Source organism: Aythya ferina, assembly GCF_964211825.1.
Source record: "Aythya ferina genome assembly, chromosome: 3".
Lineage (NCBI taxonomy): Eukaryota > Metazoa > Chordata > Aves > Anseriformes > Anatidae > Aythya > Aythya ferina.
Window position 1 is genome coordinate 497,613 of NC_140298.1, and position 20,312 is coordinate 517,924.

Here is a 20,312-nt window from a genome sequence, read left to right on the forward strand (position 1 = left end):
GCTCCAATTCCCCAGCACACCACAAAACCCCTGCCACAGGTGCAGGACAGGAGCAAGCCAATGTCATGGGCACCAGCTGCTTGAGACAACCACAGGCTGCCCTGGGAGCTGCAATTCATCTTTCCCTCCTGCTTTCTCACCCACCAGATATCACTTTGGAGCTCTGGCTTCCCCAGATCAGACTCCTTCCCTTCTCTCATATAACAGGAAGAAGTTTGGTTGATAATGCCAGATTCTACCCAAAATTTGTGTTTTTGTATAGAACTCTCTTCATATAGATTGCTGACTGCCTTTTCCTACTCCATCCTCACAGTCAGGTCTCTGTGGCTGCTGAGAACATCTGCAGACCTCCTCCCCTTCCACTGTTCTTCCATAAACACTAATTTCCCAGGAAGGTCTGCCTGAAGTTCATAACCCACACCTTTGTCTTCAGCACAATGGGAGTTACTGATGGGCTCCTCATCCCTCCAGCCTCCTCGCACCTGTCTCCCCACAGCCTCAGCAGATGATAGTCACAGGACCAAGCCTTTCCACTGCCACCCCATCCTCTTCCTCACATCCACACTCCAGCCACGTGGCCCACAGTGCTCCTGAAACTGGGCCAGCAGTGCAGGAGGATAGGTTGCCATTAGCCACAATGCCTAGTTGTTCACAGAAACTCAGCCCTGAATTCAGGCATGCAGAGCTGATGGGCTTCTGCAACTAGTGCAGCTGAGGAAGACCAGGGTTATAAGCCATCCCCCTCTCATTCAGTGACCCTTTGCAACTCCACCAGCCAAGCAGCACAGAAGCATGCTGCAGTAACAGGCGTCTGACGCAATGAAACTGGGCCTGGAGGCATCTGCTGAAGCGCATCCTCGTTCAGTCAAACTCAGGCATCTTCAACAGTCCCATGGGAGACAGTTGTGGCCACATCTGCTGTGTGGAAGGGATAGTTTTATGCATCTGGGGGAGGCATCTGTGCAGGGGCTGGTGCTCAGGAGCATTTCTGGAGACAGATACTCAGACACTGACAGTGTAGCTCTCCATCAGGGAGAAGACAGATGACATTATAGCCTCTACCAGAGCCGCCACCTCAGTTTCTTGATGCACTCTGTAATTTAGGTCAACATCACTTTGACACGTGTTATAACCATTTCAGCCTTTCTCTTCAGAGCAGCGCAAAACTCAGAAGCCTGCAGGCGGTCAAAGGCATTCTCTAGTAGGGAAAGAGTGGGGAGGCAGAGGAAGCAGCTAGGAAACAAAGCTGAGCCTAGGTACAGCCTTGAGCAGTTCATTTGCATTTGTTCACATCTCAAAGATTCAGGAAAGGCCAGGAAGCTCAGAGCTCAGGATAGGGGAGAGCACCCCAGTGAAGAGGGGACACCTGGAAGAAAAGCCATTTACCTTGGGGAGGATGAGGCAAGGGGCTGTGGCAGTGAGACAAGGGTAGAATAACAACAAAACCACCACAACAACAAACTTTTCAAAGCAAACTTTAAATTGCACAAGACAATTTTCCACTTCTGCAGTTACCATCCAACAGGGTGTAGGAAACTGCAAAGGTGGCATAAATCTCCTCTAAACTACCTCCCATCTAGTGCAGCTGAAATATTAGTTCTCTTTTAACGTAACAGAAGCCAGCCCCACCTGTTTAATCAAGCAGGCAGTTTTTCACCAGCATGAGAGCTCTTTAGATCTACCAAAAAATAATAATCCTTGCAAACAGTAAATTGCTATTATGCTATTATCAGGGCTATGGCTTGCCAGGATACAAACACTATTTCAATATAAGGATGAAAAATGAAATAAAGACACCTAATGATATGTCATCCATACAAACTAAAATAGCCTGTATAAAAGCCACCACTGCATTATCAATACAGTTTATCGCCAAGTTGCCTCAGTTACTAAAAAAAATGTGAGTTCTTGCATTCCTCCTTATCACTAGGAGAGGAATTCTGTTGAAATTATTCAGAATCTTATTAATTATTCAGAACTGTATACATATGCATTGTGTGGATTATACATGTTATAAATTCTCAACTCAATCTGAATTTTGTAATATTTATAAAACAAATTTTTCTAAGCATTATAAAAGGCAAGTAAACAGCACTGGTTGTGCGGGGAGTCTACACTCCACCAACACGCACACACAAACATCAAACATTCTAAATATATAGAACGTGGCTTTTACATACTAAATGCAAGTATGCCTATACATTTGTACAATCAGAAAAGATAACAAACAATCCTCCAAGTTCCACGACTCAACAGTCTCCATTTTCCACTCATTTTCTCGATTACATACAAGTCTCCATTTTCCATTCCTTTTGAGCAATATGTCTTGCTTTAAGTTGTCAGGCAACTCTGTCTTCAGGCCTTATGTATCCCATTCGTCCCAGATCGAAGAAAAGCATATCCATCTCCTTTTCAAGGCCAATAGGCCTGGGTCAAAAGCACGTTCAGGTCAACAGGGGGCATAACCTAATTGTCACCATTGAAAATTCTTTTGCTTAATGTAACAAAAAAGAGAACCCCCTCCCCTTCTCTCCTTCTGCATCTCAGTTGCCTCTTTTGTTCAAAGAGGTTGCTGCAAAGCTCACGTAACCATCTCCTGATAAATTGCTAAACTAGTGTATCAACATCCTGCCTTCCTGTCTCACGCTGGGCCAACATGACCAAATAAAAAAAAAAAAAGGAGTTGAACCACAACACCGAGGAAGACTACGGCCTTCATCTTCACAACCACCAGAGGGACAGAGACAACCCCCTAGCAACAGTGCGTGCAGTCGCAGAACATACGAGGAGGTGCTGCATAATCCTGGAATTACCAAGCTATAAAAAGGGACCGTGGCGGGGGTGAGGTGCGCGCCGTTGGTGGAGCCGAGACTCCCCGGCCGCCCAGCGCTGTTTTGCTTGCTGTTGCTTACTCAATAAATTCCTTTCTATTATTAATGCAATACTCTCTGAAAATTAATTAAGGGGGTAACTTATAACAACCATGTCCTCCCTCATGTAAGCAAACCAGCAGCAAATAGGAAACAAATTGCCTGTAGCCATCAGAAAGACAAGAACCCGGCACATGTCTTATTGTACAAGGCTTGCACGGTTTTCCACAAATGCCTGGTCCAACAGCAAAGCAGCCAGGCACTTCAGCAGGCCGCCTGCAGATAGACTGGCGCCACTGTGCTTCCAAGGGCAGGGCAGGCTGGCAAACTCCCAGCTTGGTGCACCCCGTCCTGCTGCCAGGCCAACCCACACACCCTGATCTGCCTCCAAACAGCAGCCGTGCACCCAATGTTTTGCTTCTTCCTGGCTCACACACAGAGCAGGAAAAGGGGAATGGTGTGAGTCTTAAGTGACCAGAAACACCTGTGCTCTGTAATGCCCACACAAGGAGCAGCTCGCTCCTCTTCTTATCTGGTGCTCTTCATTCAGCTTCTGTCTTCAAGACAAAGCAAACATCGCCCCAGCTTTCAGCAAAGAGCTTGAAAAGTCAGTTGTCACCATAACATTGCTGCACTCAGCTTCTCTTACAAATATTTTTGAGAAAAATCTTTAATGGGCTTGAGTAAAGCAAGCAAACCAGGAGAGCTTTATCCAGAAGATGGTAAACATTTCAGATTTTAGCTACAATTAGTACGCACACATTGTGAAGTCCAAGGACCCACCCAGCAAGCCCTGGAAATTGCAGCTGCCCTACAGACCCTCTTCTCTGCCAGCAGAAAAAATGTGCACGCGCCAAAAATCTCTTTCAAAATCTGCAATTTTAAGGAAAAACTACTGCAGAAGACATTTCTTCAGCTGTTCCCATTAGATCTCAAGTACGTTTCAAACGTTTCGAGCTGTACGCAAGCCCCAGGACGCACCGATCACCCTGGTCTGTAAGACCAGGTCTGTAAGAACAGAGCCCTGAAACTTGCACTCGAGCAGAACACCTCAGACGAAGTGTCTCTGCTGCCGCCTGGTGCCCCAGCATGCCTGGCCAGCCGAGAGCTGAGCTCGGCTGCCGGGACACAGCTGGACCACAGCAGCTGCCTCCCACTGAAAAATTTAAAGACTATTGGCAAAATTAAAGCCCAGAAGGCATAAAAACTAGTATAAATTTAGATAAGCTAGATTTTACCTTGTACGTCAATACAGTATGGTTGGTTTTACAAACAGCACTGATTTACTGTGCAAGCTTTTAGGAAGATTCCACAAGAAAGAATTGGCACAAACATACATCAGCATCACAGCCACCAGTTGCACTGAAATTATCAAAGCAAACAAAAGCACACACACTCAATAATCAGGCTTTAAGAGAGACTGTATACACTTACATGGCTGATTAGAAAAAACAAACATCTAATTCTACCTGAGAAGAATGAGGGTTAACAAGACCATATGAGCAAGACTTTCCCTTGCTGGTCAGCCAGCCGCATAAAATAACATTACTGAACATGGGACAAAACAGGGCTGTAAGGACTTACCAGGTTAAGCAGAGGATTGCACACTCATCCTGTGAGCGCTTCATATATGCACCCACTCCAGCAGATACCCCAAGAGCAAGGGAAACACTTCCCCAACTCCATGCTCTCAGCATTCCCATGTTTGCAGGCACATTCCCAGCAAATGCATTCTACCTTCACCCTGATGCCTCTCACCTACAGCCCCTACCTGACAACCACCACCCCCACACTTAACCTGAACCCCCAGCTGCTGCTCTCTCATTCCTAATTTAAAGCCACTTTCCTCGCTGGATTGGTCAACCTGCAGGCAAGTAAGGCCTGCAGGTTGACCTAAGGTTCTAAGGTTCCTAAGGTTGACCTAAGGTTGGCCGAAGGTTCTCCATGGCCAGGTGCATCCCATCTCCCATCAGCCTTCCAAAAGGGCTCTGCAGGGGTAAAAGCCCAATCACTGTAATTGATACCAGCTAGCACTGAAACCAGGCCCAGGCCCCTCACTGGGCAGGGTCAGGGGAAACCACCTGGGCTCTCCTGCCCTCGAACATCACCCAGGGCCACATGGGACCCTCCTACACAACCTTTCTGTACCTCTTCTGGACATGAACAAGAGTGTTTTCTATTGTACTAATGATTTTGTTTTTAATTAAAAAAAAAAAAAAAGAAAAAAGACTCCCCCCAAAACTTTATGAAAGAGAAATCTTATGCTTATTGCTTTTTCCCTCTGAAGTACAAAAAGTAACACTGAGAAGCCTGCTTATGCTGTTTCTACTTTATTTCCAATAGATAATTTACTGTAAAAAACATTGCCAATATATTTATCTAAATATCTCTATTATGTAATACATGTATATACATTTTTTTGTACTAATTTCTATAGAATTGTCTTTCAGGGGTTAGTTTCAGTATACTTAGTTTGTATTATTGTCCATCCTGAATAGTTTTCTGGGATAAAAATTGACCTTGGTAGGAAGTTGAACAGATTGCAATCAATAGTATATACTGTTTTCAACTATCTACCAGATCATACATATTTTACAGAACTACTGGAAAAAAAAAAGTCAAATGAAGAATGAACTGAAGATATCTTTCCCATTAAATAAAGTAGATCTGTTGTCTTGGCAAGTTAATATCCCTGTGCAGTACTGTGATGTTTTCTAGGAGCCTGAGAAAACAGTTAGTCTTGTCCTAAAAACAAAGCTGCTGTCCACTTACAGTTCTCAGACTGCTGCAGATTCCTGTACTTGCCTCAGGATGCTGCCTTTCAGTTGCTACAAATAAGACATGATAAAAGAGAATCACCTCCAATACAGTACTTTTTTTTCAAAACAAGAATTTCTCTGAAGTCAAAAATAGTAAAACCCTTCAAGTACATTTATTCATCACCAATGAAAGTACTGTACAACACCCAAGAAAAGGAACAGGGGAAGGCAATGTATTAATGCTGGCTTTCAATGTCTTTGTCTGGATCCACTTCTGCAGCTTCACTCTCCTGTTGCTGTTTCTTCCAGAGTTTAGCCATTGCAAGTAGTTTGAGATTAGGCTGATTGGCAGTATCTTCTGGGAAAATATAATCATAATATTCCTCCCAGCCAGCATCAGACTACGGAAAAAAAAAAAAAAACACAAACACAAAGCAGGTTTAATTTGCATGTTAATGTTAGCTATTAGAAGATGCTTCTAATAAGCATAAAAATGAAATAAAATTAAAATTAATGTTTGTTACAACATCCATAGAAGCTAAAACTAGTAAGCTGAATGGGTGTGAGACCGTACTACTTCTGCTGTGCATAACAACCAAGCAGATGTGATTAACAGCTTACCTAGTTTCTCCAAGTTGCTAAACAAACACTGTCAGTATAGTACTACCTACAGCTAGTTTCACTTGCCTAGCCTGCTGAAGAGCAAGGAGCTTAACAGTCTGTATTTCATGCCAATGGTTGTCTTCAATCAGAGCAGTAATACTGGTATGCAGTTAGAGCACTCATCACTGCTGAATTTGTAAGGAATATCAGATCCCACCATAAAGCCATCAAAGCTTCAGAAAAAGTACTTGCATTAGGTTTTCTCTTACCCCATCTTCAGCCTGCAGTTTTCTCCTCTTCTTTATTTTTTCAGGCATAAGTTTTTCTATTCTCTCTTTGGTGGTATCAGTTCCGAATTCCTCTTCAAAGTTCTTCCAGGATTCCAGAAGCATGACTCTCTCCTCTTTCTCCTCACAGTTTCGCATTGCTTTATTAGCCTCTTCATAAATCTGCCGACATCTTGACAAACTCTCTTCCCTTCCAGCGGATAGTTCAAACTGTGCAAAGCTGATCCATACCTGTGGCACAAAAAAAAAAAAAAAAAAAAAAAAAAATCAAGGTGAAACATCCATCCTAAAGTCTTACAAAAATGACAGGTTAAATGATAGTTTAAAAGAAAACAAAGCAACCAAAAAATGAAATATCAATGCAAGTCTAAAGTACTTTTGTTTTTTATAAGCAGATACCCAGAAATTTCATGTTTGTTTCACGTGTAGTATTTACCTCATTTTGACAAGACAGAATATTCACATGAGCAACTTTGGCAAATCTCTTGCGCTTATTTTCAGGTCATGATAAATCTGTTTGAATTCAGTCAAATGACAGCACCAAATTACACCATGAAAATCACAACTAATTTTTCTTTCCAATGTTTTAAAATCTAAAATTCCAAAGCAATTCAGCAGGAAGAGGGCTGCTTTCCAAAGCTTCTCCAAAGCCTTCTTTCATATAAGATATTCCTTTTGTTATAGGAAAGTTAAAAATTTATTTTCCCTTTTAATACCACTGACATGAAACTGAACTTAGATTCTCAGTCAATTTCAGACAGCCAGGTAACCAAAGCAGTCAAGGCTTTCCATCAACCATGGACTGAATTCAAGCCCAATTCTGTACTCTGAGTACCTTAACATGCTGTGTCCGTTGAAGTAATCTGCGGTAAAGATTTCTTGTTTTCTCATACTCCTCTTGCTCAATTTCAAAGTCAATGTAGGATTTCCAAAGAACCTGCAAAACAGAAGTCTCTCCTTACATTCACAGCCTCTTCAAACAACCCTGTATCTAATACTGAGATAATGCCCCCAAAAAAAGTTTTTAATGGAAGAGCATGGATAAATGTGAACATTGTAAAAATGAATTTCAGAGACCTGAGTATTAATTCACTGTACTAGCTAAGATTAAGACTAAGTAATATGAAATCTTGCCCACATAACCCATTTAGCTTACTCCTGTAAGCATGTTTCTCTCCATTCTTTGTCATGGGTTTTATAGTCTCGTGGTACCCTGCTAAGAAACAGATGCTACATTAATGAGACACAGGCTAGGCCGCTATGGAAAGCGGTTCTGTTCAAGCTGTTAGATCATTTACATTTTAATTAGACACACTATGTAACAAATACCTTAAAATTACTCAAATGTTAAGTTCATCTTCCCCCTTACCTCTGGCATGTCTAGCCGGGGCTGGCCAATAGCCAATTCATATATTGCACGGGCTCTGTCAATATCACCAAGAATGGTCTCCAGTTCAGCAAATTTAATCCATGATGTGCAGTTTTCTGGTGCAAATTCCAGGAATTTTTCATACAGCTTTCGGCAACGATCAAATTCTCGCAGTTGTAACTCCAGTTCAATATAACCCTTAAAAAGTTTGTTTTTTGGACATTTACCTATGGATGTTCCCTGTTAAGAAGTCAAAAGCCAAAAAACACTTACAGATATTGCCAAGGAGGAGAAAAAAAATCCTGCTATTTCTAAACAACTTTTTACTGTTTGGTATTTAACTGAAATGCATTTTTGAGCGGAGTCTGTTTTAAGACACTGGTCAGGGTTAATATGAAATCTAATCAATGTCTGCAAAATGAGTTTGCATACGTAAAACATCAACAAAAACCTGAAAACAGAAAACTTTCTGCCTGGTTACACTTTTAAATAACACCAACTTGCCATGAAGTATTAATTGAATCTCACCATGGCTCAACAAATGAACGCTTCATCTTGCATCAAAAGCTGAAGAAAGCGCAGTACTAGTCTGTGCCAGTCTTCCAGGCAAGCAGTTCTGAAGTACCTTATAAAACAAATTATACCAAGAGAAACCATCTCCTGGACCACCAGTACTATGCATCATTAGATAGAGAATTGTCCACATTACCTGACTGCTGACTTACAGTAATGGATAGATGGAGAAGAAAGTTTAAACAAAATTTGTTTTGATATGCTTCAGCATCTGAACAAAACTGTCTGTCCTCAGCCACAAGTATCAAGCCATGAGAAAGCAGTTTCTGATTTTTAATTTGGGAATCTTTTGAAGCAATAGTTAAGACTGACCACACCTATGACATGTATATAGTGAGCTTCACTCTGACACATTTCTGAAGACAAAGATTATTTATTAGGCACTGAAACCTCTGCTCCTTCCAGCTGGTATGAATAAGTAATTTGAGACCAAATTCCCTTAATGCAATTCTCCTGCACAGCTTCACTACACATTCCCTATATTGGTACTTAACAAAAATGGAGGAAATCAAAACTCTGAAATACTGATTTGGTCACCATTAGGTCTCTCCAGCTCTAAATATGCATTTTCTGTTTCAAAATATGCTTGGTTCTTCCCCATGGCCCACCCCGCTACTATTTCTTAAGCAGCATAGGGTTCAGCCTGTCCTGGCTCCAAGTCCCAGCGTTTCTCAAACCCTAAGAAAACAAAGAATCCATGCAACATCTGCAGCCAGTGAAAAATAAGGCATAACAATGTACTGCCTGCATGCTGACAAGAGCTTCAGGATCAGGAGTTGAATCTGTTCTTCTGCATGGTGACAGTGTGAGACCTAGATACTCACCTCAGGACAGAAGCAAGGCTTCTTGCCAAAGAGGTGGTTCAAAATCAACTTACTGCAAAAGCAAGGTTAACTGCATGCCAAATATAGGTCCAATCCCCCCCCCCAAAAAAGATTATGGCTGCACCAACAAAAGCTGGTTTGAAAGATAAGCAAAGTAACCTACTACAAAAAGTCTGTCAAACTAAACAACAGAAATTAAACAACAATAGGAAGAAGAGAAGTCTAAAAGAAACTGAGGAAACTGTGGTTTTCCAGAGAGACCAAAAGAGCCTTTCCAGAATATACTAAAACTATTATGCCTAAAACAAAAGGTCTGGAAGCAGGGTGCTGATTGGTGACTAAGGTAATTTGGAAGCATCTTAAACTAAACTAGAACAGAAGTGTGCTTCAAGACAGATGGTTGTCCTCTCCTGCAGGGAGACATTAACAGCCTCACAGTGGACTTAATCCCTCTGCTTTGTGTTGTTGTTGTGTTTTTTTTTTTGTTTGTTTGTTTTTTCTGGCCAGGGGCAGTAGTCCAGCTCAACAGAAAGTTTTATTAGCACATTAGAGGGTAAACTTGATCCAGTGTCAGCTACAGAAGGCCATTCACATTTATAATCTTATCATCACTGTGACATGCGTACAATCAATTTCCTCTTTAAAATCAAGCCACCTCAACTGCTACCATTACTATCTTTCTCTCCAAATTCCTAACAGTCACCCAAATTATTGAAAGTATCTGAACCAAGAGGAAAGCAAATTTTTCATTTTAGAAGGTTTTCCTGCCAAAATGCATTCCATCATTCTCTGACATGGTAGTGAATACTGAAGAGAAGCTCTCGAGCTGCCCCAAAGTCCCCATGATTGCTTCTGTCAGCAACCAAGTAGCTGGGACTTAATCTATTATGCAAGTCTGAATTTCTGAGAGTCAAAAAACGCCTACTGATTTGGCTTTTTAAACAGCTATTGTTAGTATAAGTATTGTTCAAACAAATCACCAGCGGTTAAAAATTTTCAAGTGTACTAAGCTTATTTGGGTACTCTTGTGTTAAGATGTATGTTTTGTCAACTGAAACGGGAAAGATGCATTCATTTCAGTCCGTGGCTAATTCATCGTATCAAGCTATGCTTCGTTTTAAATCATACATGACAGTAAATACTGGTCCCTGCAGATTTTCTAGAATGCTTTATTTAAGTGGATTAGTAGTGATTTATAAAGGACAATTTAAGATCTTTTAATGTCATTCCCTTGTTACTATTAGTTAGTAAAGTCAATTATGGAATTAACCAAAGCTTACCAAAGCTCTTCTGGCAAGTGGAAGATTTTTCTGTCGTATTTCAAATTGTGCATACAGCAGCCATATTTTGGCAAATGTAAACTGAAAGAAAAACAACAATGTGATGCCTGGGTTGGAAGCTTAGCAATTAATTTGCACGTGTTCACTAAAAATCATCTCTGTCTACATACAGAGACACATTATTGCTACTGCAGTTAGTTGCATTTGACTTCTGTGTTTTCCTGCTGAAATTGATGAGAGACTGCAACCTAAAACAAACTCTCTACTCCAAGACAATTTATTCTACCATGGATGGAAAGTAAAAATAGCCAGGACAGAAGTCTCTCCAAGGAAAGAAAACACTAAATCAATCAACTGATTGGTAAAACATCAGCTATTACTGAAAAAAAAAATTGCTAATCAACTCTTAATTATTATAGATTAACACTAATCCATCTAGTTGATACTCATATGACGTGACAAATGACAGATTAGAGAAGGACTAAGTACAGGGACTAAGATTTCTTGACATTCCAAAGCAACATGTTGGTTAATTGTTTTCAAGGTTTGGCCATGCAGATATTTTAGTTAAAATTCACTAGGAAAAAAAAAAAGAAAACAAAAAAACAACACCAAAAAGTCAGAAAGTCAGGTATTGAAGACTGTAATGGAGGATGTAAACTCTAATGATGGTTTATGAAATGTACCTCCCTCAGCTGGGACCAGGTAAACAATTAGAAATAGTTACTACAAAAGGTGGTAACTCTACATAAAATTGACTAACAGATATTTTGCAAAGACTACAAACAAACAGGTTGAGAACAGGTATGAAAGAACTAACTTGAGGAGTAAATTAAGGGAAAAGAAGAGATAGAACAATCTTCTACCATTTAACAGCACTGAAGTGTCCACTAAGTATGTGATATTTCAGCTTTTCGTAGCATTCCTGATCACTTCAAAATACTGATGAAACATTAATTTCATTCTGTACGAGGAAATCTGACATCAGTGTGTAGCCTACTGTTTCCCAGTGATGATGCAAGTTACAGACAACTTATGCCTTAAATGGGGGGGGAGGGCACACACACACTATGGATTTTGGAAAATTAACTATGAAACTGGAAGGGAGTCTACTTAAAACCATGTATAAATACCTCCCTTGTTCTTGAGCAGTGTCTTCAGAAATGTGCTAGTAGCATTTTGGAGGGGCTTATGCACCTCAGCCTTGCTTTCTACACTATGCCTGATTAAAGACAAATTAAGGGACTTCTGAACCAGAAAATAGTGGAAAGAAGTAAGGGCAGAAAACTAAAGGATCTCAGTCCTAAGGATTTTAATCCAAGACTTTATATGAACTTGAAGGAGCCATACCTTCTTGTGGGGAATGAGCTCAATACATGCCTGATAAACTTGTCTGGTTCGCTCTGGATCCTGTAAGAACAGGCAAAACTAAATATTTCATTCACTACTCAGATTATGCTACACAGTTTTATATCACACAGTGATTACCAAATGCAGAACAGAGTATTTTTAAGCACAGGAGTTTAGAATCACATATACTTAAAAATATATATTTTTCTACATATCTGTATGCACAATTTAAAAGATGGTAACTTCTGAGTGTCATTAAGTCTTTTGAAACAAGGTTCCTCATTAAGAATGATACAATTATACCAATAGTGTTGCATTTAGGGTGAAAAAAAATATCTTTTTTCCTTTTACCAGACACAGAACTATGATTTTATGAAATAAAGCACAGCTATATTACATGACTGATAACAAGATAACTTGACTGATAGACAAAGTCTTGAAAAGCCACTGTAGTGAGAATTTATCTGCTTCGCAGAACTTCACAAATAGTTTTGTCATACTACTTGTAATACCACTGTATTTGTAAATTAATGTTATGACTGATAAACAAAAGAAATAGTGAAGCTTAAATACTTGTCTCCCATGTAAGGGAGATGTTACACACAAATGCAAGTGTCTGTGTATAGAGGGAAAGATTTAAATAGCAAATAATGTAGCAAATGACACAAAACTTTTTTTTTTTGTATTAACGTATCTGTAGCTATTTAGTGTAAGGAAAATACCTGGGAAAGAAAAAGACTTAGAATTACTACTTGCCTTTGCTTCCAGCTCTTCATATAATGCATAGTTAATCCAAAGATAAATATATCTCTTCCAGTGTCTCTTCTCTTGAATTGGAGGAACGTTGGCAATGGCTCTTTCATACACTTCTCGGACAGTCTCTGCATCTGCATCGCTTTCAACTAACCTTAAGTAGTCAAACCATGCATCATAATTATGTGGATTTGCCTTTCAGAAAGATGGGAGCAGAGAAATGGGAAAGAAATGTCAGTAACTGGAAATAACAAAATTTGTTCCTTTGCTTACAGTTTCTATGTAGGAATTTCTCTTTTAAAACTAATCACTGAAATATTAGTAAAAATTGTCAGTCTCCGGTATGCTAGAGGTAGAGGTTTTGAGGGGAGGAGGTTGGGGTTAAGGTTGGTGCAAGTGTCGTTATTTCTCTGTTTTTATTTTTACCTACAAACGTTCTTTGAGAAGGCAAACCCAAGTATGAGCAGAGGAAATGAAGAACTGTGCAGAATTGAATAATTTGGTGAATAGTAGATAGGTATGGCACATCAGTTTCCTTACAAAAAGGTGTTTCTGCACAGATGAGTAGACGTTACTGCATAACAGAAGTGAAGGAATAAGTTACAAGCTAATTTGTGAAGGGTAATGAGTTCTCAGTGCAATCAAAAACTTTGGCTCCACCATCTACACTAGACTGCAGGAATGAAAGAGCAGTGAACACAAGTATTGTTCTCTCGCCTGTGGATGGGATTCTGTCTCCACAAAGAACATTTCTTGGAATATTTTTTGGCTGAAGTACCACAGGTAAAATAATAAATATAATAAAAAGTCAGTCTTCCTGTTATGAGACATTTGCTTCCCTTAAGCAGCAGGTGGATGTATGATGAGCCCAGTGAATATCCGTAATAAATACCTTCACCTCCTCTTCATACTGGAATCTTCTCTTGCTGACAATGATGTCTTCAATTCCCCTTCTATCTCCAAACTTCTTCTCAAAGATGGTGTAATTTTTGAAGAGATTTTGAGCGTCCTGTTTTGGAATTCTATCCAAGGCATATCTGTAGATCACCCTTACTCTTTCAAACTGAAAACATTAAACATCACTTGAATTGTATTTGGAATGCAAGTCTTCTACCCCATAATGTGTGTTTTAGTATGTCAATGACCTTTTAGTGGTATTTAATGTAAATGATTGTTTCAGTACAGGACTAACACAAATCTCCCTGAAGAGTAAGACTTGAAGGGGAAAAAAAACACAAAACCTATAAATACCAAAATCTATCATCACTTAGTCATTTACAGGTTTGGAATATTTAAAATATTTTTAAGGGTCTGTGGTCTGGAGTTCAGAGAATGTTTTGAATTACTAAATAGCCTGAGCACTTCAACAAGAGCATCTGGGAAGTACATGGCTTACGTAATTCTTCTTTTTATCAAGCAGTCAGTTGATATAAAGTGTCAAACTTTTAAATCTGAGGAGAGGTATTGGATTTAAAGGCGCTGTTTTCAAGTTTGGTAGATTTTGTGCTTACTTTCTTAGAATATATTTACTCAATATCACCAAAAGGCAAATAGGAGCTAGGCAAAAAAACTGATTCCTTAACTCAGACTACAGTAAGACCTCAATGATTTTGGAAAAAAACAGAAGTATTGAAGTGATCGTTAAGCAGCCTGGAGTTTGATATTCAAAAAGAAATCTTGTGGGGATAGTTAGTATCAGCCTGATGTAAGGAAGTCTTACTTCTTTCTGGTTCTCCTCAAATTTTGCAAAAGCCACATACAAGTGCTCATCCATATGGTCTTCTCCAAAGAACTCCACTGCTCTCTCATATACTTTCCTTGCGTGAGCAAAGTAACAATGCTTCTCTTCAAAGCGAGCATACTTGATCCAGTTCTTCACATCAGGGTGAACAATAACAAGTAGAGCTACGTTAAAGAAACAGTAGCACTTGAATCAGACATCTCAAATTTCATTCTTCCCAATGACTACAAACTCATGGACTATATGAAACAACTTCCACAGATGATATATACAAGGGACACAACTGGGAAGAATACAAAACAGCTCTGAGTATGCAAAGGCTTCATGTTCAATACTGAGAACCTGAATCTTAAAAAATATAAAGAAGTCAGACAAAGGTCAAGGAAAAGGTTGAGGAGGAAACTGAAATAAGTGATGACTACAAAAAAGCCAGAAGTATGAGTGCTCCTGCATATTCACTGTTGTGGCAGGATATGTCCATTCACGTAACTGAATTTGGAGGCAAAGCGTGTGTGCAATACCAACTGCTGGATCTCAGCATGGTGTTTTACCCCAGCACACCCCGGTAAAAAGGAGCCTAGGGACATACCTAGAGACAGAATAGACAAGCAAGAAATGAAGAAGTCTAAACTTGGCTAGCAGTGACCACACACTAAAAAGGATATATCTCTCATAAATGGTACGTGCCCTATCCACCTCCTTGTATCTCAGCTCGAAGTTAATATAGGAATGCCAGGCTTGCTCCTCTGGTTGCCACTCCATCCAACGTTCAAACACCTGACGAGATCCAGCAACATTCCCCAACATCTCTTCCATGTAAGTATATTTATACCTTGGAAAACAGGATCAAGTGTTTACGATCACTTTGTAAGTACATAAATTTTAATAATTTTTCAAGTGCTTAATACAAGCATCACTGTGACTTCTACACCTATTCCCCACTTGCACTCCAGAAACACCTGTAGTGTTGTGATGGGCAGCATGCAGAAACATGAATATCCTTCTCTCCATACTCTTACCATTTGAAAAGTATACAACTATTCCAAAACTAAGCCTTTACCTCTGGCTAGCCTGAAGAACTGCAGAAAGACAATGTACTTTTGCATGATGCCAGAACAAAACAAAACAAAAGATCTCTTTGGGGGTAAAAGAAACGTTCCATTCTCTGTAAACGTACCAGAACTGGTTCACCCTAGGGAGGGTGGTAATGGCTCGATCCCAAATGTTTCGGGCATGATTAACCTGGCGGTTCTTCATTTCCATTTCTGCATATTTCAGCCAGAGTGTGACATTTCTGTAGTCTACATCTAGAGCACGCTCGTAAATGGAACGGGCTCTGGAAAGCAAAGAAAAGTTAAGTTGCACATTTAACATGCCTCTAAGACAGTGGTTATCAATGTTTCTTAAGAGGTTTAAGAGATCTACAGCTATATCATAATTACCTCTGTATTTCTTTTAGGCTTTCCTCCCATTGTGCGTACTTTATCCAGTTACTGATAACAGTTCTGTTTTTTCTTATGTTATCTTCAAAAGTCTGAGAAAAAAATTATTTCTGTAAGTAAAAAAAATTCTTCTGTGCAGACCAATCTTTTTATAAATGGCTTACAGATTATTACTAGAATGAACTCTAAATGTCTTGCATAGAATCACAGAACGGTTTGAGTTGGAAGAGACCTAAAAGATATCTATTTCCAACCCCTCACCATGGTCAGGGACACCTTCCATCATTTTGAGGTTCCTCAAAGCCCCGTCCAACCTGGCCTTAAACACTTCCAGGGATGGGGCATCCACCATAGCTTCTCTGGGCAGCCTGTTCCAGTGCATCACCACCCTCACAGTAAAGAATTTCTTCTGAATGTCTAATTTGAATCCAGTTTTTTAATTAAAGTCATTAATCTTTGTCTTATCTTTGCACTCCCTGACAGAGCCCCTCCCCAGCTCTCCAGCTAGTCCCTTTAGGCACTAGACGGCCACTCTATGGTCTGCTTGGAGCCTTCTCTCCAAGCTGAACCACCCCAACTCCCTCAGCCTGGCTTCATAACAGAGGTGCTCCATCTTTGTGCCCTTCTCTGGGCTCATTCTCATACTTCCATGTCCTTCTTGTGCTGGGGCCCCAGAGCTGAATGCAGGCTCCAGGTGGGGTCTCATGAAAGCAGAGCAGAGGGGGACAATCCCCTCCCTCACCCTATTGCCATGCTGCTTTTGGTACAGGCCAAGGTATGGGTGCCTTTCTGGGCTGCAAGCACATGTTGCTGGCTCATGTTGGGCTTCTCATCAACACCCCCAGGTCCTTCTCCTCAGGGCTGCTCTCAATCCATTCTCCACCCAGCCTGTATTTGTGCTTGGGACTTCCCAAGCCCAGGTGCAGGACTTTGCACTTGGCCTTGTTGAAGCTCATGAGGTTCACCCAGGCCCACCTCTCAAGCCTGTACAGGTTCCTCTGAATAACATCCCTTCCCTCCAGCATGCTGAGCGCACCACACAGCTCGATGTCATCAGCAAACTTGCTGAAGGTGCACTCAATTTCACTGTCCACATCACACACAAAGATGTTAAACAGTGTCAGTCCCCAGTGCTCTTCCCCTCTCCACTAATGTTGTAACCCCATTGTAGAAGAACACCAGATTTGTCAAGCACAACCTGTCCTTAGTGAAGCCATGCTGGCTGTCACCAATCACCTCCTTATTCTCCACGAGGATCTGCTCCACAATCTTGCCAGGCACAGAGGTGAGATTGACTGGCCTGTAGTTCCCTGGGTTTTCCTCTTCTTTCCTTTTTAAAAATGGGACGTTATGTTTCCCCTCTTCCAGTCAGTAGGAACTTCACCAGATGGCCACAGCTTCTCAAATATGATGGACAGTCGCTTAGCAACTACATTCCCCAGTTCCCTCAGGACCCACGGGGGATATGATGATATATATCATCAGGTCCAGCAGACTTACGCACCTTTAGTTTCCTTAGGCTGTCTCAAACCTGATCTTCTCCTACTCTGTGTGGTTCTTCATTCTTCCAGTCCCTAACTTTACCTGCTGGGGCCCAGTCCATGTGGCTGGAGCTCTTGTCAGTGAAGACTGAGGCAAAAAAGTCCTTGAATACCTCAGCCTTTGCCTCTATCGTGGGTGACCAGGTCTCCCGTTTCCTTAGGGAGAGAGCCTAAAGTTTCCCTAGTCTTCTGTTTATCACTGATATACATGTACCTACAGAACCCTTTCTTGTTGCCCCTGATGTGCATGTCCAAATTTAATTCTAACAGGACTTTCGCTTTCCTAAGTTAATCTCCAGCTGCTCAGACAATGTCTTTGTAACCCTCCCAGGCTAGCTGTCCTTCCTTCCACCCTCTGTAGGCCTCCTTTTGCTGTCTGAATTTGGCCAGGAACTCCTTGTTCATCCATACAGGTTTCCTAGCATTTTTGCACAGCTTCCACTCTGTTGGGATGCATATCGCCCCTGAGCTGGGAGGAGATGATCCTTAATATTAACCAGCTTTCTTAGCCCCTCTTCCCTTCAGGGCCACATCCCTTGGTACACCACACCAAGCAGATCCCTGAAGAGGCCAAAGTCTGCTCTCCTGAAGCCCAGAGTAGAGAGCTTTCTGTGCACCCTCCACGTTGGCCTAGGGATCCTCAACTGCAACTTCCCACAGTCACTGCAGCCACGGCTGCTCCTGAGTTTCAGATTCCCCACCAGCCTCTCTGTTGGTGAGAATGAGGTCTAGCATAGCACCTCTCCTTGTTGGCTCCTCTATCACATGGAGAAGAAAGTTGTCAGCAATGCATCCCAGGAACCTCCCGGATTGCCCACACCCTGCTGTATGACAGGTATCAGGGTGGTTGAAGTCTCCCCTGAGGACCACCCAGACTTGTGAACAAGAGGCTGCTTCTAGCTGCCTGTAGTGGACTTCATCTGCTTTACCTTCCTGCGCAGTTGGCCTGTAGCAGACTCCCACTATATAATGTGGCCCATACCCACCCTCTCTGTAATCCTGACTCATCAGCTCTCCAGGCAGAGCTCCAGGCACTCCAGCTGCTCACTGACATTAGCGGGCAACATCCCCTCCTAACCTTCCCTGTCCGTCCTTCCTAAAGAGCCCATGTCCTTCCATCCCAGCACTCCAGGAGAGCCAACCCACCACTAACGCCAATGAGGTCACAGCCCTGCAGGTGCGTGTACATCTGTAACTCCCCTTCTTTACACCTCATTCTGTTGCTTAGCACAGAGACATATTGAAGTTGGGCCCCTGATGAAGGTGATGTATGGGCTGGAACAGCTGGAATTCCTTTGTGCTGCTCTCCTACATCTCTCTACATCTACACAGATGTAGTGACAATACATACTCAACACAGCACTTCCTAAAAATTGCATAACAGAGCAGCTAAAAATGTTGATTGCTATACAGATAAGGACTAAACTCAAGTTCCTGCAAGCTGATACCTGAAATATTGATGGAACAGTAACTGAGAGCACTAAAACTGTGAACTCTTTTTCAGTCTCCTGGTTAGCAATTCCAGTGTCAGATGGAATCTAGTCTGCGTGACCCTGAATACACTTGAATGCACCAGCTTAAGTTTATCCTCTTTGATTTGTATACAGCATTGTTTTACGTTTTTCTTTAAAGCATGCTGCCTTGTGATTATTCCCTGGAATTAATATTTTGGCTTCAAATGTAATAAATTTCACAGCTCAGTGCGATGGTGACAGTGTTGTGTTCGGCTGCTGTCAAGATCAATACTATTGGTATAAAACATGTGGCTAAATACGGTTCAAACACAGCCAACGTGGTGGCTTTTTATTGCAATTCATACAAGCAAATAAAAAACTAAAAAATTTGTCTCTAGTTGTTGACTATATCTAAAAAGTAACTGATCAAGCCTAGTTTGTACAAGCAAAGCAGTCCTTTTCAATAAAGAAAAAAAATATACCTCTGATCTCACATGCAAAATGGTTGTTTCAAGACAACTGTCAAGAAATAAGCATGATTAGTACAGAAATCTGTTCTAATGGGTGTCCCACAACGCTTTAGTTCTACAAAACAGAAGTACTGCTTGTGAACACTGTGGGTTTTTTTAAACAGTTGACATGGAAATATCACCAGCACTACTACAACGATTGCTAACGTTACATCATACCAACTGCCATAATATTTGTGAAGAAGCTACATACAAATCACGTATGCAACCCACCTTGCAATGCTTGGAACATACTGAACGCAGACACATAACATGTATTATCAAATTTTGTTAAACATGTTTATACCTTAGTTTTTACACAATAGTTTTTCTAATAAAGTGCTATTTTTTAAAGCGTAAAAAATGCAGAAATAATAAATATGAAGAACACTGCGTTTAAATTAAGCATATTAAAATTTTGGTGCTTTATAGATTTTTTTATTAATATTTTTTAAATTTATTTTTGCTTTTACCTTCCTTTTCCGAAGTTTGTAATCGTTTAGCTCTTCGACATCTGTGATCTTCTGCTGAGGAGGTGGTGGGAGAAGCTCGAGCTCTCTCTCCTTTGCCTCCCTTAACAGCTGCTCCGCTGTGATCTGGACTTCGGCGGGTGCTTTGTTTTTCACCTACGAAGCGAAGGCCCGGTTAACGCTTCCCCCTTCCAACGCGCAACCGCAACCTCCCGTCACGACGAGGACGAGCTCGGGCCTCAGTCGCCGAGCCGGGGCCAGGGCCCAGCTGGGCTGGGCCGGGCCTCCCCTCGTGCCGTGCCGTGCCGTGCCGTGCCGTGCACCCGCTCCTGCTCCTGCTCCCTCCCCCTCGGCCCGTCCCCAGCCGCCGCCCGGCCACCTTGGCCACTTTGGGGATCCGCTGCTTCCCGGCTGCCGTAGACGCCATCTTGTCGTCCCGCGCCGCGCCGCGCCGCGCCGGCCCCGCCCCGCTCCCGCTCCCGCCCCC

At 41.6% G+C, this 20,312-nt stretch overlaps 1 protein-coding gene across 1 annotated transcript; it reads right to left on the reverse strand.

The window, feature by feature from the left end:
• Window positions 1-5,780: 5,780 nt before the first annotated feature.
• CRNKL1 (crooked neck pre-mRNA splicing factor 1) lies at window positions 5,781-20,307 on the reverse strand. Its single transcript, XM_084513259.1, has 14 exons — window positions 20,205-20,307; window positions 19,829-19,981; window positions 15,852-15,943; window positions 15,587-15,745; window positions 15,075-15,241; window positions 14,389-14,567; window positions 13,561-13,731; window positions 12,672-12,863; window positions 11,916-11,975; window positions 10,566-10,646; window positions 7,889-8,128; window positions 7,355-7,456; window positions 6,502-6,750; window positions 5,781-6,030 (listed from the first exon to the last, which is right to left on the reverse strand). The coding sequence occupies exons 1-14, from the start codon at window positions 20,250-20,252 to the stop codon at window positions 5,866-5,868; spliced, it is 2,058 nt and encodes a 685-aa protein (XP_084369385.1). The 5' UTR covers window positions 20,253-20,307; the 3' UTR covers window positions 5,781-5,865.
• Window positions 20,308-20,312: the final 5 nt, after the last annotated feature.